The sequence below is a fragment of the Buceros rhinoceros genome, unplaced genomic scaffold (assembly GCF_000710305.1).
Source record: "Buceros rhinoceros silvestris isolate BGI_N320 unplaced genomic scaffold, ASM71030v1 scaffold10425, whole genome shotgun sequence".
Classification (NCBI taxonomy): Eukaryota; Metazoa; Chordata; class Aves; order Bucerotiformes; family Bucerotidae; genus Buceros; species Buceros rhinoceros.
Window position 1 is genome coordinate 29,687 of NW_010411163.1, and position 13,084 is coordinate 42,770.

Consider the following 13,084-nt stretch of genomic DNA (forward strand, 5'->3'; position numbering starts at 1 on the left):
GCACAGCCAGTGCCCAAGGAGAGCTGGACATTGCCTGCCCATGCCTCAGGAATGCGTGAACAGCCCCAGGTTAAGCTTCGAATGGGAAGAGGCATCTTCCCCACCCAACACTTCAACATTGCTGGTTTGTCCCCGTCTGCCTTTCAAAGGCCCCAAGCTTGTGATATCTCATCCCTGCAGGTCCCCTGAAAGGCAGTGCTGCGCTCGCCCATTGTCGAGTCAGGAGCAAGGTGCTGCTGCTATTGCCACCAGCATCAGTCCTGCCAGGAGACCTGAGGAAGTGCTCTAGGTACTACGATCACTACTGGGCTAGTCTATGCAGAGGAGAGGCTTGGTGGTGGAGCAGGTTTATGAGCTAGAAGCCATGTCTCTTAAAGTACTGCGCTCGTCTAATCACGCTGTTGGCATAGAAGTCGTCTCTATCGCATGGGTCTTCCTCATAGACTTGGAGGTTGCCCATTTTTGCACGGTAAGTGCAGAGTCCCCCTGGAAAGAGTTAAGGAGGAGTTGTTATAGGCTTGCAAGTAAGAAACAGAGATTTAAAAGTAACAATTCCTAGCCAAAGGGTCACGCATCTCACCAAACCTACACAACTGCTCGGGAAATTGCTAATTGGGCAATTATTGTTGAAAAGTGACCGATTTTGCAAAATCCTTATTTCTGTAGCGAAGGAACCCATGCCTCTCTCCAAACACAGGTGGGAATGGAATGCTGGTCCCATCAAAGAGTGTAATCTAAAATGGCAGTGGCAGACCAAGGATGGGAGAGTAAGAAATACCACAGGGTGAACAAACCAGCATGCAGGTAACACGGGCTACGAGCAAACTTGTATCTCAAGCTTCCTTGACACAACTTAATAGCCTGCTGTGGTAAAACTATTGCATTGAGGTGCTTCAATTTCTGCCTTCCCTGGTGGCTTTTGTTTGTTTGGTTTCTACCTTATTTATCCACCTGACAGGCATTTCATTTGTGAGATGAGCAGATAAGAGGATAACTTGAGGCCTGTTCGTGCTCACTGAGCACAACATCTTTTCCAGGGAATTTAAGGAGGTCCTGGATCTGGCCATTCACCAGTTGTGGCCCAGCCACTCAACGTAGTGGCCCAGCCACTCAATGTAGTGGCCCTTTGTGCGTGTTTGACACTAAAGTCAAGGCTGCAGAGGCTACGCCTGACACCTTCACCCAGCCCTGCACAGGGTGCCTCCATGCTGCTGTGGCAGCTCCCAGGCTGGGCTGTTTTCCCACTGCTTCCTATTGCAGCAAAGCTGACAAGGAGCTTGGCATCCCACCACAGTCTCTCTTCTGCAGGCAGAAACATGGGGGCTCTGTGAACAGTGCTTTGAGCTGGAAGGCTGTGTCTCTATCCAGACTTCTTTCTGCTCTGCTGTCTTGGGATTGCCTCTTTTAAACTAGAAAACTCTGGAGGTATTTTCTGGTTTTTATAGGAGGTGCTGTAAAATCCACCAGACTGATGATCTTTTTCCCTCAGAAGTGATACCAACAAATACACAGCACCCCCATCACTCAGGTGTATAGCCCATTGCGTACCTCTCAGCTGCTGGTCCCAGGTCCAGGTAGGATGTCTTGCCCGTACTTCATTAAGTGCAAGAACCAGCATAGTTGAGCCCTGGTTTATGTGTTCTTCACTATCCCACAATCCGTAAGGGCTGTGTAGCACCCTGCCAAGCTAGAAGGGTCAAGCAAGAAAATGGGTTTCCCTATGAACACAACCACCACTGTAGCTTCACCCCTTTTTCATACTCCCAGGTTGTGGGAGTTTTGAAGTGACCTTATTCAGGACAACCCTTAAGCACAGCCTTTGATGTGGAGGGAGCACATTTAAGTGCTGTCTCAAACACAAAGCAGTCGTTTGCTGAGGTAAGGCCCTGGGATACATACACTACATTACTGTTCTTTTATTCATACGTATCACCCCAATGTACCTGCATCAAGCCGTACTTGTGCCGCTCCTGGTCCCATCCGTTGTGCAGGAGCAGGCCGGCACGGCTCTCCTGAGAGATGATGCCAGCGATGAGCGCCGGGTCCAAGCACAGGTTTCTGGCTACTCTCTTAATCGGAATCTCATACCTCCTCAGACGTACTACGTCTGCCTCAGCAGTCCTCCTTATCATGGGAAGTCCTATGGCACAGGAAAAGGGAGACTTACACACCCTTCTTCCGCTCACTTTCCCCTTGAGCAGGTGTATCAAAGGAATAACTCAAGTTTTGAAGAAAATGCAGGTACATCAAGTTGGTCAGTGGTGCTTGAGGAACAAGCACAGCCCTGTCAGCTCTGACTGTGGGCGGAGAGCTGCCGAGACAGTACCCGAGGATGACAAGGGGAAGAGAGCGGCTTCTTAGTAGTTGAGACCACATGTTCATGGTTTATTCTGCTGCCAGACCACTGGAAATGCGGCTCTGGAGTCAGAAAAGTGAAATTTCACATTGCATTTGAAAAAATAGAGAGATGTGTTACCACTGACCAGCTAAACTGCAGTAACAGTGATATTGTTAGTCTGTGTATAGAAGGGGGTGTGGGGGGGTTGTTTTTAAGTAATTTTGGAACAGTTTGGAAACAAGCAAGCAGGTTCAAATCCATGCTTGGGTACCCACAGTCAGGGGTCTCCCTGGAGACACTTATGTCTGCAGTACGTCGCAAAGTCCCTGGAGGTCTCAGCATCATGCAGCCAGATGTGCAGTGACATGGGGCAATAATAGAAGGCAAGAAAGAGGTAAATGGCAAGGAGTTATGAAGAATGGGTCACCCAGAGGTAAGACGGCTACACACGTGGGACCTTTCCCCTGCAAATTGTGTCTCTGGCAGGTCACCACTAGCCAGCTAAGCCAACACACCAGCACACAGGACCTGGTTCTGTGCAGCCTCCCCTTTGAGCAGACAGGCCACACCACAGAGTTTTGTGAGGATGCTGATGCTGAAATCGTTCGGCTGATGAAGAAGCTTTTTTAACTGTAAAGGGGTCATGCCATTTCCCTTATCTTAAAGGCTGAGGATCCTGACTATGGGACCTGAAGTTTGTCCTCACACTGCCCACCAGGACTGGAAGCTTCACAGCACCTGCCATTTTCTCTGGTTTTGGATGACTGAATAGCTGCACCATAGTTAGCTTGGCAATAACAGAAGGTGAAGCATCTCTCTGTCAGGTACAAACAGGTTGACAAATCAAGCAATGAATAACACCTACCACAGTCTGCGGCTCTTACGGGTGTACAGGAGATACTAGGGACTTGAAGAGCACTTATATCACCATAGCAACTGTAACTCATGGACGGAGCTGAAAAATTAAATGGAAATGTTTGAACATGTAAGATCTCAGAGCAATATTGTACAGCATGCTGCAGGTGCATACAAGTCAAGCATGAGGGAGTCATCCAGACCCATAAAACACATCACCCTGTGTTGGTCATGCTTGTATTGTTGCCACTGCTGTCCATCAGTAGCAGCATCAAAGAAAGATAGAGAATAGAAATTTGGTTTTTTCTAATTGAATAGGTTGAAGCGAGTGCACCTAATGACAGTTTAGATGAATGGGTGTCTGCCCCTCAGGTCTAAAGGCTGCTGTTGGAGAGGGAAACTGCAGCCTCTGCATTTATTTCAGAGGCATCTTCCCATTCAGTGCCCCCTAACGTCTAGGGTACCTTGGATGATGACTGGTGGTACCTGAGCACCCTGGCTGGGAATGTCTCCTGTGTCCCTCCATAACCTGGTGAGGAATTGATTCAGGAGAGTGCTTTCCTCAGCCTGGGGTAATCACCCTTCTTCCTTAGCAGCTAAGGAATGAATAGCCTCCATCAAACAGCTTGCCATGTTTGTGAGACCGCTTCTGAGTAGGCAGAGAGATGAGATAAGGTTAGCTGGGTAAATCAAGAGAAGGTATGTCTGTGACTCCCTTTTGGAGTCAGTCCTGTACTCCAGACCGGATGGTTTAAAGGGCACACACGGGCAGCAAACAGCCTCATATATGGCAGCCGAGGTCCTTCGGCTGCAGAGGGTTTTACAGTGCTGTGGAGAAAGGGGACCTCAGGCTTGAGCGCACGCCTTCTCTCTGCAGTCCCTCTGCAAACGGTTCCCGGAGTGCTTTTGAGAGCAACCCAAACCCACACCCTGCCTTACCGACAAGGGCCGTAAGGCCTAGCAAGAACAGCACAGCAATCATGGTGATGGCTCTCCTCCGCTGCCCCAGGAGACCTGGAAACACAGTGATTTGCAGAACGTGAAGAAATCGGTGCTGATTTTCAACAGCCCTGTGGCAAAGTTTGCGTGGCAAAAGCTCCCACCCTGAGGCACCCCCAGACAGGGATGGCATTAGCTAAAGATGGGTCAGGGAACAGAGGCACCCTCTCTGCAGAGTACTCTCTCCCTCACTCCCAGGACAAGCTACAGCTGCCAACTTCGGAGAGTGGTAGTGGAAGGCGAAGCAAGGGACGGGATACCCATCTGCTCCTTATTTCCTCCTTACTGGAGGGATACAGGTTTCTCCTGCAGCTGAATATCTCCTCCATCTCATGTGCCACTCCACCGTCACATTGAGAGGGAAGGGCCAAGCCTGGGGATCTCAGGAGCAAGGAGGTCCTCGTCAGCAGCCTGGACCAGGAGGGATTATTTTAGACCCTATCACTTCACATTGCTCCCCCACATGGCCTCTCCCAAGCACCCACAGCACATCTTCACGATGAGGAGGTACAATACCTTTGCTTTATTTATATAAGAATTTGCAGTCGAGTGTGCTACAGGGTGCACGTGTATTTTGTCTCTCTGTTCAAAAGGCAACGGGATTTTTGCTTGGCTTTTGAAAAAACGTGTTTTCAAAAATCCAGCAATGTGACCCTCAATTCTCTTCTAAAAGCCTGCAAAGCAATTCCAAGATCTATGTGGTGAAATAACACTTCTGTGTTAATTTCTGTGTGCTATAATGGCAAATAATCACTTCAGTAATAAATACCTCTGCTATGCTTACGAATAAATTTCCAAAATATCATCGGATAATAGCTATGAACTGCAGAAAACATTGGCTGTACTTGCCTTGCTGGTGAATGCATTTAAACAGAACAGTTTTTATGGGTCATAAATGTTATTTTTTCCTCATAAGGGTTTCAAATACAAAACATGCCAATAGTATTGAAGGCAATCATCACGCAATGCTATTAGCACTCAAAAATGCCTTATTGATTGTAGTAACACGTGACCTTTACTATAGCCTGTATTTCTACTACAAAACATGGATGTAGAATCGCAGATAGTCCACTGGTGCCATTGGAAAGACTCTCTTGTTGTAAGTGAGCTTGTTCAGGCCAGCAAACATCCATGGCTGGAGCTGGGTACGTGCAGCAGCTCAGTTTGAGCTCTAACACTGGGTATTCACAAGCCTGGATCAATGTAGCTTACCCTATACCTCTGAATTCAGCGGCAAATCCGTAAGGGCTCCCATCGAAAGCTATAGGCTTGGCTGTTTCCACATGCAGGAAATTGCCCAATTATAAATTTTTATGTTATCAGTCTTTTTTCCCCCTTCCCATCACAAAAATCATCACAGACCTTAGGTAGAAGCAGCGTAGCAATCACAATATTGACAAAATGCTAAATTAAAAGAGGATCAAGGTTTCCGGCTCTAAATAAATATTCTATGAGTGAATTCAGACTCACCTGTCTTCAGTCAGCCTTCCTCTGAGGAAGGTCACTTCATGGCTTTTATATATATGTGTATGAAAAGGTACCCACCCTACGGGCTTTGGAATGTTAATTCCTACCTAGCGTGATGGTATTTGTTTTAAAGTACAATAAGCAATATGTATTAAGAGCTTAGCACACTTACTATTCCTTTCATCCAAAGATTTGCACAAGTGGTGGTTAGCAAGACTCAGGACAACTCTGTGAAAGGAAATAAATACTGGTTTTCCTCCATCAATAAGCGCACTGATACACAACAAATGACTTGCAGGAAGCATTGCAGTGAATCAGCGGCAGAGGCCAGTCAAAAATCAGATCCCTGCCTAGTGCTCCCCTTGCTTTTCATCTGAGATCAGTCTGGACACATTCCTAAAAGGATTTTTTGTCTCATTTCCTGAATGATTTCAGATTGGCAAGCTTTTAATTGAGTATTATACTTTCATATGAATTCTAAAAAGGACTCTTGAAGAACAGCATCTCACTGCTTCATTGCTTACGGCAAGCCTAATTCAGGAGGGTGACTCGGGGACTTTGAGAGCAGAGGCAGGGTTTGACTTTCAGATTTGGGGAGGCAGGATGCTGCAGCTGAAGTGAGGAGGAGGGAAATTGGTCTCTCAGCAGCTGAAGCCAGTGGGGGCTTGCAGAGACTCCCTGAAAGATTTGCACCTCGTGGCCAAGACACTTTTCATGTACATAAAATATGAGTCACTTGGAGATGGAAAGATGGTCTGGGAGACCACTCCCCTTCGATCCTGTCCCCTTCTCTTATTTTTCTCTTCTGAAGACTCTGCACAGGATGTGTGGATGCTAAGAAAGCAAGATTTTCTTCCAGTAGCTCTCTCTTTATTATTTAATACATCACAAATCCATCTATTCCCACTGGTCTCGCTTGGGATTGGGATGGGGCTTGGGTAGTGTTTTGGCCAGATACTAATTACTGGGTTCAGAAACAAGCAATGGTTATAAGTCTGCAAAGCACAAGAGATGATCAAGTGGGCCTTGTCACCTTAAAAATCAATAAATACAAATATGAACTTAGATGATGAGACAGATAGCATGAAGGAGGGAAGATTCACTGGAGAACACAGCTCAGTTGTTACAGGAGGGTTGGGATATGAGTCAAGAGGAGTCTTAAGTATAAAACTCGTTTATTTGGATGAAACATGGAAATAATAGACATCTTCCCAAAGATTACAACAAGGCTAGGCATTCCTTCTTCATGAACAAACACAACCTCTTCTTCTTGTCGTATCACAGACTAGACTGTCACTTAATTCTTTTACTGGGCTTTAACATTTTAAACAGCAAAAGGTAATATTGACATAATGTAAGGTAAGAATGTACATGGTATATTTGGAAATAACAGGTAGAAAATAATCAAGAGACACCACGTGTACAGTGTGGCTTTAATCCTTTTGAAAGGAAATAGAGACTGAAAAAATGCTGGAGGGGAAGAAATCCAGAAGAAACGAGTTGGGAAAAGGTCAGAATGCGCAGCTTGATGGCAACAAACCCAGTAGATACATTAATTTGCTTTCTACAGAACAAGATCATCCGTATTAGAAAGAGAGGTGTTCTCTCAGATAGATGAAAATAATTTAGTATTAACATCCAGTTGCCTTTTATAAAAATGGTATCACTTAGTGATAATAAACCAGTGTGCCTCTGTCACTGGACCTGTGTTCATGCTGATGACTTGGGACCTGTTTTGAAAAGCTGCCTCCGACCAAGATTTCTTTCCTAAGGTGTTGGCCACTTGCTGATGATCCTCAAGATAAAGTTTTGAATTTAAACACTGTTTATCTTTGCTGTGTATTTTCTCTCTCGTTTATTACCCATGTAATCACAGGTTTTCTACATTTCACAGTTCTGTCACGTGAATTCTTCATGCCTGCTCTGCGCTGCATTGCTCTTCATTTATTCATTGAATGGTGGATGTTTTAAGTACAATTATTTTTAACCTGTGCTGCTGTATGCGCTCAGGTCCCTGTCACAGATTCCTTGCATTCACACCATTCCCCATAGAAGGCCAAAGACCTTGGGATATTTTTTCAGCAGCACTATAAATGAGCTTTTTCTTGCTGAAAATCTCTTCACCCTCACAAAATTTGCTGATTGCATTCTAGAGTGAATGCCTAAGGTCGGCACCTTCCATGCAAACATGGTCGTGCTCACATATGTTGAATGGCTCTAAGCCAGTGCACTTGTCCCAGGTGCCACCCCATAAGGGGACCTGCAGGATGTTAGGAAACATGATCTTTTGCTCATAGGTCTTTGTGGGGCTGTAAACCCAGAGCATCAAATTCAGATGAACCACCTAATGAGAGTGGACTGCATCTATCACTAGCATGGCATAACTTTTCATTTTTAGGCTAGGTTTAATTTAGAAAATTATGTCAAGAGTTAGATAAGAGCTACCTCTGGCAGCCCACAACCTGACAGAAGGGGCGTACACAGCTGTGGTACAATGCTTCTTTTGACAGGCTGAAGAGGGGATGAGTTAAAAGACACCTTTGAGTATAACAGCTCTGTTCTAAATGGCTGGACCCCATAAAGAGACATGCAGGAACGTGCTGGTCTGACGTCCCAGAAAATGTTACCTACTCTCGTAACACTGCCATACGTCTTTTTATATTTTTCTGTATTATTCTTGGAGTTTTGTTTAGAAGCACAGGGGTTTGGATTCATATGATGTTGTGAGACTCATCTAGAAGAACAGCAAGTTGCTATCCCTCATGCTAAGTAGTAAGGAAAGAACACGAAAGCCATGGAAATATGTTATTATTATGTTAATATTAAAGAAAAAGGACACAAATGTTCTATTTTTTTTAAATCCCCCAACAATCTATAATTTTAAACTCCTTTTGCTGCTGTGAAGTTTTTAAACACAAAGGATACCAGACAATATTCTCCTTGTGCTGGATTTTGGTCAGCACAGCATGTGGTTGGGAGGAAGGGGATGGAAAGTCAAGGAAAGAGGAGGAGTTCACTTATTTAATGCTATCTGCATCTTCTTAAGAAGCCCGGAAGCTTCCTGGTATTCACAGGGGCATCCTGGCGCTCAGCTGCTGTCAGTTTCCCCACGGTCTTTTGTTCACACTGTTAGTTACACCCAGCTGAAAGGAGTACAGAGTGGACAGAACACGCTACCTGACAGACTAGCATTTTCCACTCGTTTTACATAGGCTGGAAAGAGGCACACCTGAGATCCAAAGCGCAGCAAGGTTCAATATCACCAGTTCTTTCCTAGCCACAGATTTTCACTTTATATTTTTTCTTCCTCATGCCAAGTGACCTACCAGGGAGAGGTTGGGTTTTTTTTTCATTCCACTTACCTAATGGAGACGTGATCAAAAGGGAGCATCATTTTGAAAAGCATTAGGTATTGCACATGCTATTCTCCTTCAGGTTGCAGGTTACAGCATCACGTTTCACGGGGTGGTGAGAATTCTGTCTGAAGTGCCCTGGAACAATACCCATGCTAATTACTGTCTCTGTTGTGAGTTTCCTAACATCAGCAGGCAGATACATTTCTCAGATTGTCCCTTTTGTCCGGGATGTAATTATAGGTAACGCCAGGTACTCACAGACTTTTATCTGCTTTATAGGGAAGCTGCCCACGACAGCTGACGCATTTTGGATGCCTACCACTAACTGGCCAGTTAAAGATGCATCTGTAGCATCACCTCAAACAAACCCTCCAGAGCTGTCTTTCCCAACTTTTAAAGGGACACAGTTTAATAACTACATTTCCACAGATTTTCTTTTCTACTTCTAGTATGCCTGTAAGTAATGATAACAAACGTCTTCAAACTTGTGAGACGTGAGGCTCTCAGTTTTTGCTGTCTTCAAAGTGAACAGGTGCTGAGGGCCCCAATCTCTTCCTTCATCTTGTCTTTCTGAAGAATGCAGAAAACGACAAGAATGCATTGAAATGACAATCCCCTCTGGACAAAGCCATCATGTAAAAACAACTAAGACCAGAAGTGTCTATGAGGGAGGAAAGAAGTAGTTTCCTTCTGTTCTTTAAAATGAGACTTTGAATTTTACTGTAGGAAAGGTGTTCTAGTGAAGAGGTCACCGGACTGGATCTTGTGAGACCTCAGTTCACATCCCAGTTTAAATACGGATCTATCACCTAAAGCAAGTCATTTGAAGTTTAAGCCAGGAGAGGGTTCTGCACACGGGTTTGGGCAATCCCAAGCACATATGGGCTGGATGGAGAACAGATTGAGAGCAGCTGTGAGGAGAACAGCTTGGGTGTGTTGTCTGGCAAGAAGCTCAACATGCACGCTTTCAGCTCAGAAAGCCAGTCACATTCTGGGGGGTATCAAAAGAAGTGTGACCAACAGGTCAAGGGAGGTGATTCCCCCCTCTGCTCCACTCTTGTGAGACTGCACCCAGACTACTGCATTCACCTGTGGAGCCTTCAGCACAGGAAAAAAATGGATCTGCTCCAGTAGGTCCAGAGGACTGTAAAAACGACCAGAGGGCTGAAGGACCTCCTGTTTGAGGACAGGCTGAGAAAGTTGTATTGTTCAGTCCGGAGAGGAGAAGGCTCCAGGAAGACCTTATAGCAGCTTTCCACTACCTAAAGGGGGCCTACAGGAAGAATGGAGAGGAACTTTTTAGAGAGGCATGTCGTGAAAGGACGAGGGGTAATGGCTTTAAACAGAAAGAGGGTAGATTTAGATTAGATAAAAGGAAGAAATTCTTCACCGTGAGGGTGGTGAGGCACTGGAACAGGTTGCCCAGAGACATTGTGGGTGACCCATCCCTGTCAGTGTTCACGGCCAGGTTGGATGGGGCTTTGAGCAACCCGGTCTAGTGGAAGGCGTCCCTGCCCCTGGCGGTGGGGGGTTGGAACTAAATCATCTTTAAGGACCCTTCCAACTCAAACCATTCTGCGATTGTGTGGTAACTATTAAGAGCATTTCTGCGTGCCTGATACAAAGTATTGAGGACTGTCATTTGGAAGTCAAAGAGGAAACAACATGTTAGAAGCCGAACAGGAAACAATATCTAGGGCAGCACACTAACAAAGAAATAATTAGCAAGGGGGAAGAAGATCAGGAAAGGAATTAATGTGGGTTTGCGTGTTACGATCAACTGATTTGCATACAAAGTCATCTTGGGAAAAGCCAATGGTTACTGGAGATTGCATGGTTTGTGAAGCAGATAAGTTAAATTTTAAAGCTTTTTTTATAAGAGTCACACGTTAAAATCATACCACCAGGCAGATGATGTCAGAACAGGTTGTGTTCAAAAAGGCAAAGTATATTAACACACATTCAACACCGAGCTGACACGGCTATGAGGCTCTTTGATCAGTGCTGGTTTAATTTCGGCAGCACAAGCCATGGCTGTGAACAGCTAATCCAAAAGAATGTAACCTTAGAATATGCACATCATGGGATCTCTAAAAGCATGTTTTCTTAAGTACCCCCTTTCCATCGATAAGCATGAAGTATCTCTCAGTGTACACGTACTTCAAACAAATCCACCAAATGTGAACCAGATTTTTTTGGTGAGTTTGATGAGTTAGCTTAAACCGATGAAGCTATGGGTGTATGTTCCCTTTCATGGCACGTGATACAGAATGGCGCTTTCCAGGAGGATGGATAACAAGGGGCATCCGGGAGACTGGAATGTCTTGGATCACCACAGTCATATTAGACAGGCTTAACACTGAAGACTCCAAAGCATGATCTAAGAACAAGTATCAGAGCAGACCTTCAGAGCAGTAATTTGCTCAAATTTGGTAGAACATATCTATCTATTTATCCTTTAAAGGGGGCTTAGTGGCAACCCCCCCCTCCGAAACAGTTCTAAAATATTCTATGATAAAATCAAGCACCCTCCACTTCTGATTCCAGAGAGGCTTTCCTTACACCCAAGCGTAACCCTCACTCTCGACCTGTTCTATACAGCTGTTCTAACGAAACAGACAGATCGACCCACTACTGACAGGATTTTCCTTTGTAAAAGTGGAATACACAGCTAGTGAACACGCAGCGAGTACAAAAGCTGTATTATTTCTGCATCAGCTTGTGTGTGTTCGTGTGCATGTGCAGGAGAGAGAAAATGACAGCATCTGCCACGCTGTGTTGAGGACACACTTTACTCTCACATGGAAGACAAAAGGCTTCTTTTAGAAATTGTACCGTTCGAAGTGTATTTGCTATAGACATTTCTGCAGAAAAGTACTCCTTTTAGAATTTCCCGACAGGAAACAGCACAACGTGGATTACTGGGAACCAAGGACTGGAAGGCATCAATTAATCTTTCAAGCTGGCCTCCCTCAATGACTCCTATTAATTACACTGGTGGTAAGTCAACCTGCTAATGGGGTCTGAGAGCAGCTGCTCAGTTGTTGCCCTCTCGAGCGTCTGTTTCTCACCCCCATCTCTTTCAGGGACCAGACTTCTTCACAATTCCCAAATCCCAAAGTTCAACTCAGCACTTCTAGGTAGATTTCTTGAGCCAACCATCACAAGCATAACAATCAGCAATCGAAGAGTGTCCAGTCAAGTCCAAATAATCTAGCATTAAGAGCTGAGCAACACAGATCTTGTTGGGTTATTAGTGTCCCCATGCATCTCTTTAATGATGACTTCACTCATGCATCAAGCACAGACCTAAGCACTAATCATTATTAAGATTACATACCAAGTCCATCTGTAAGTCCCATAACTTGGAAAGCTGTATGTGAACGTTTCTCATCTCTCTGTTGGGTAATGTCCTCCCATGGCTAACACATGCCAGACCAGCTACCATTTTGTCATTAGTCTCGGCTCAGGAACCTTACTCATGTCCTTACACACACAATCCATTTGCCGTAAGCAATTAATCACATGCAACCTGCATACTTCCTAGATACTGCCTGTCATCACCATCTTCTCACCCATCAGTCACACTGCCACTGGATCGCTGCTGGCAAAGTTGAGCTTTGTGCTTTCCAAGTCTGTACAGCTGACATAGGAGATGGTGTTCTCTGTGCTGTTCATACTTCTAGCTAGCTGACCCAGGTATTATTATCATAGACGCTTCATTATTTAATCTGCACTGCAAAATCACTGAGCTTTACAGCAGAATAACTTGTTCCTCACCACTCAAACGAGAATTTTCCAGTTCTTAAAGAATTTAAGTTTCAGTCAAAGTAAAATTCTTTCTTGGAGGTGGATTATTCATCTCAAAGTAATACGCAGATCAAGATTGGAGATCTTGCCAAGAGGTTCAATGACAGTTTTATTCTTCATTCCAGACAGAAAATGCAGAAAGCAGACCTGAGAGTAAAGACTTGCAGCTGACAGACCTATGAGGCCGCTACTTCAGAATAAATTTAAACTTAGCACGAACAGTCTCGACTTCCCTTTCGACCCAAACCATGCATTCCTG

General features: G+C 44.9%; 1 protein-coding gene across 1 annotated transcript; it reads right to left on the reverse strand.

Moving 5' to 3' along the window:
* Positions 1–355: 355 nt before the first annotated feature.
* LOC104493253 (lysozyme g-like) lies at positions 356–4,175 on the reverse strand. The gene is made up of 5 exons (XM_010135903.1): positions 4,133–4,175; positions 3,204–3,293; positions 1,944–2,140; positions 1,549–1,687; positions 356–486 (listed from the first exon to the last, which is right to left on the reverse strand). The coding sequence occupies exons 1-5, from the start codon at positions 4,173–4,175 to the stop codon at positions 356–358; spliced, it is 600 nt and encodes a 199-aa protein (XP_010134205.1).
* Positions 4,176–13,084: the final 8,909 nt, after the last annotated feature.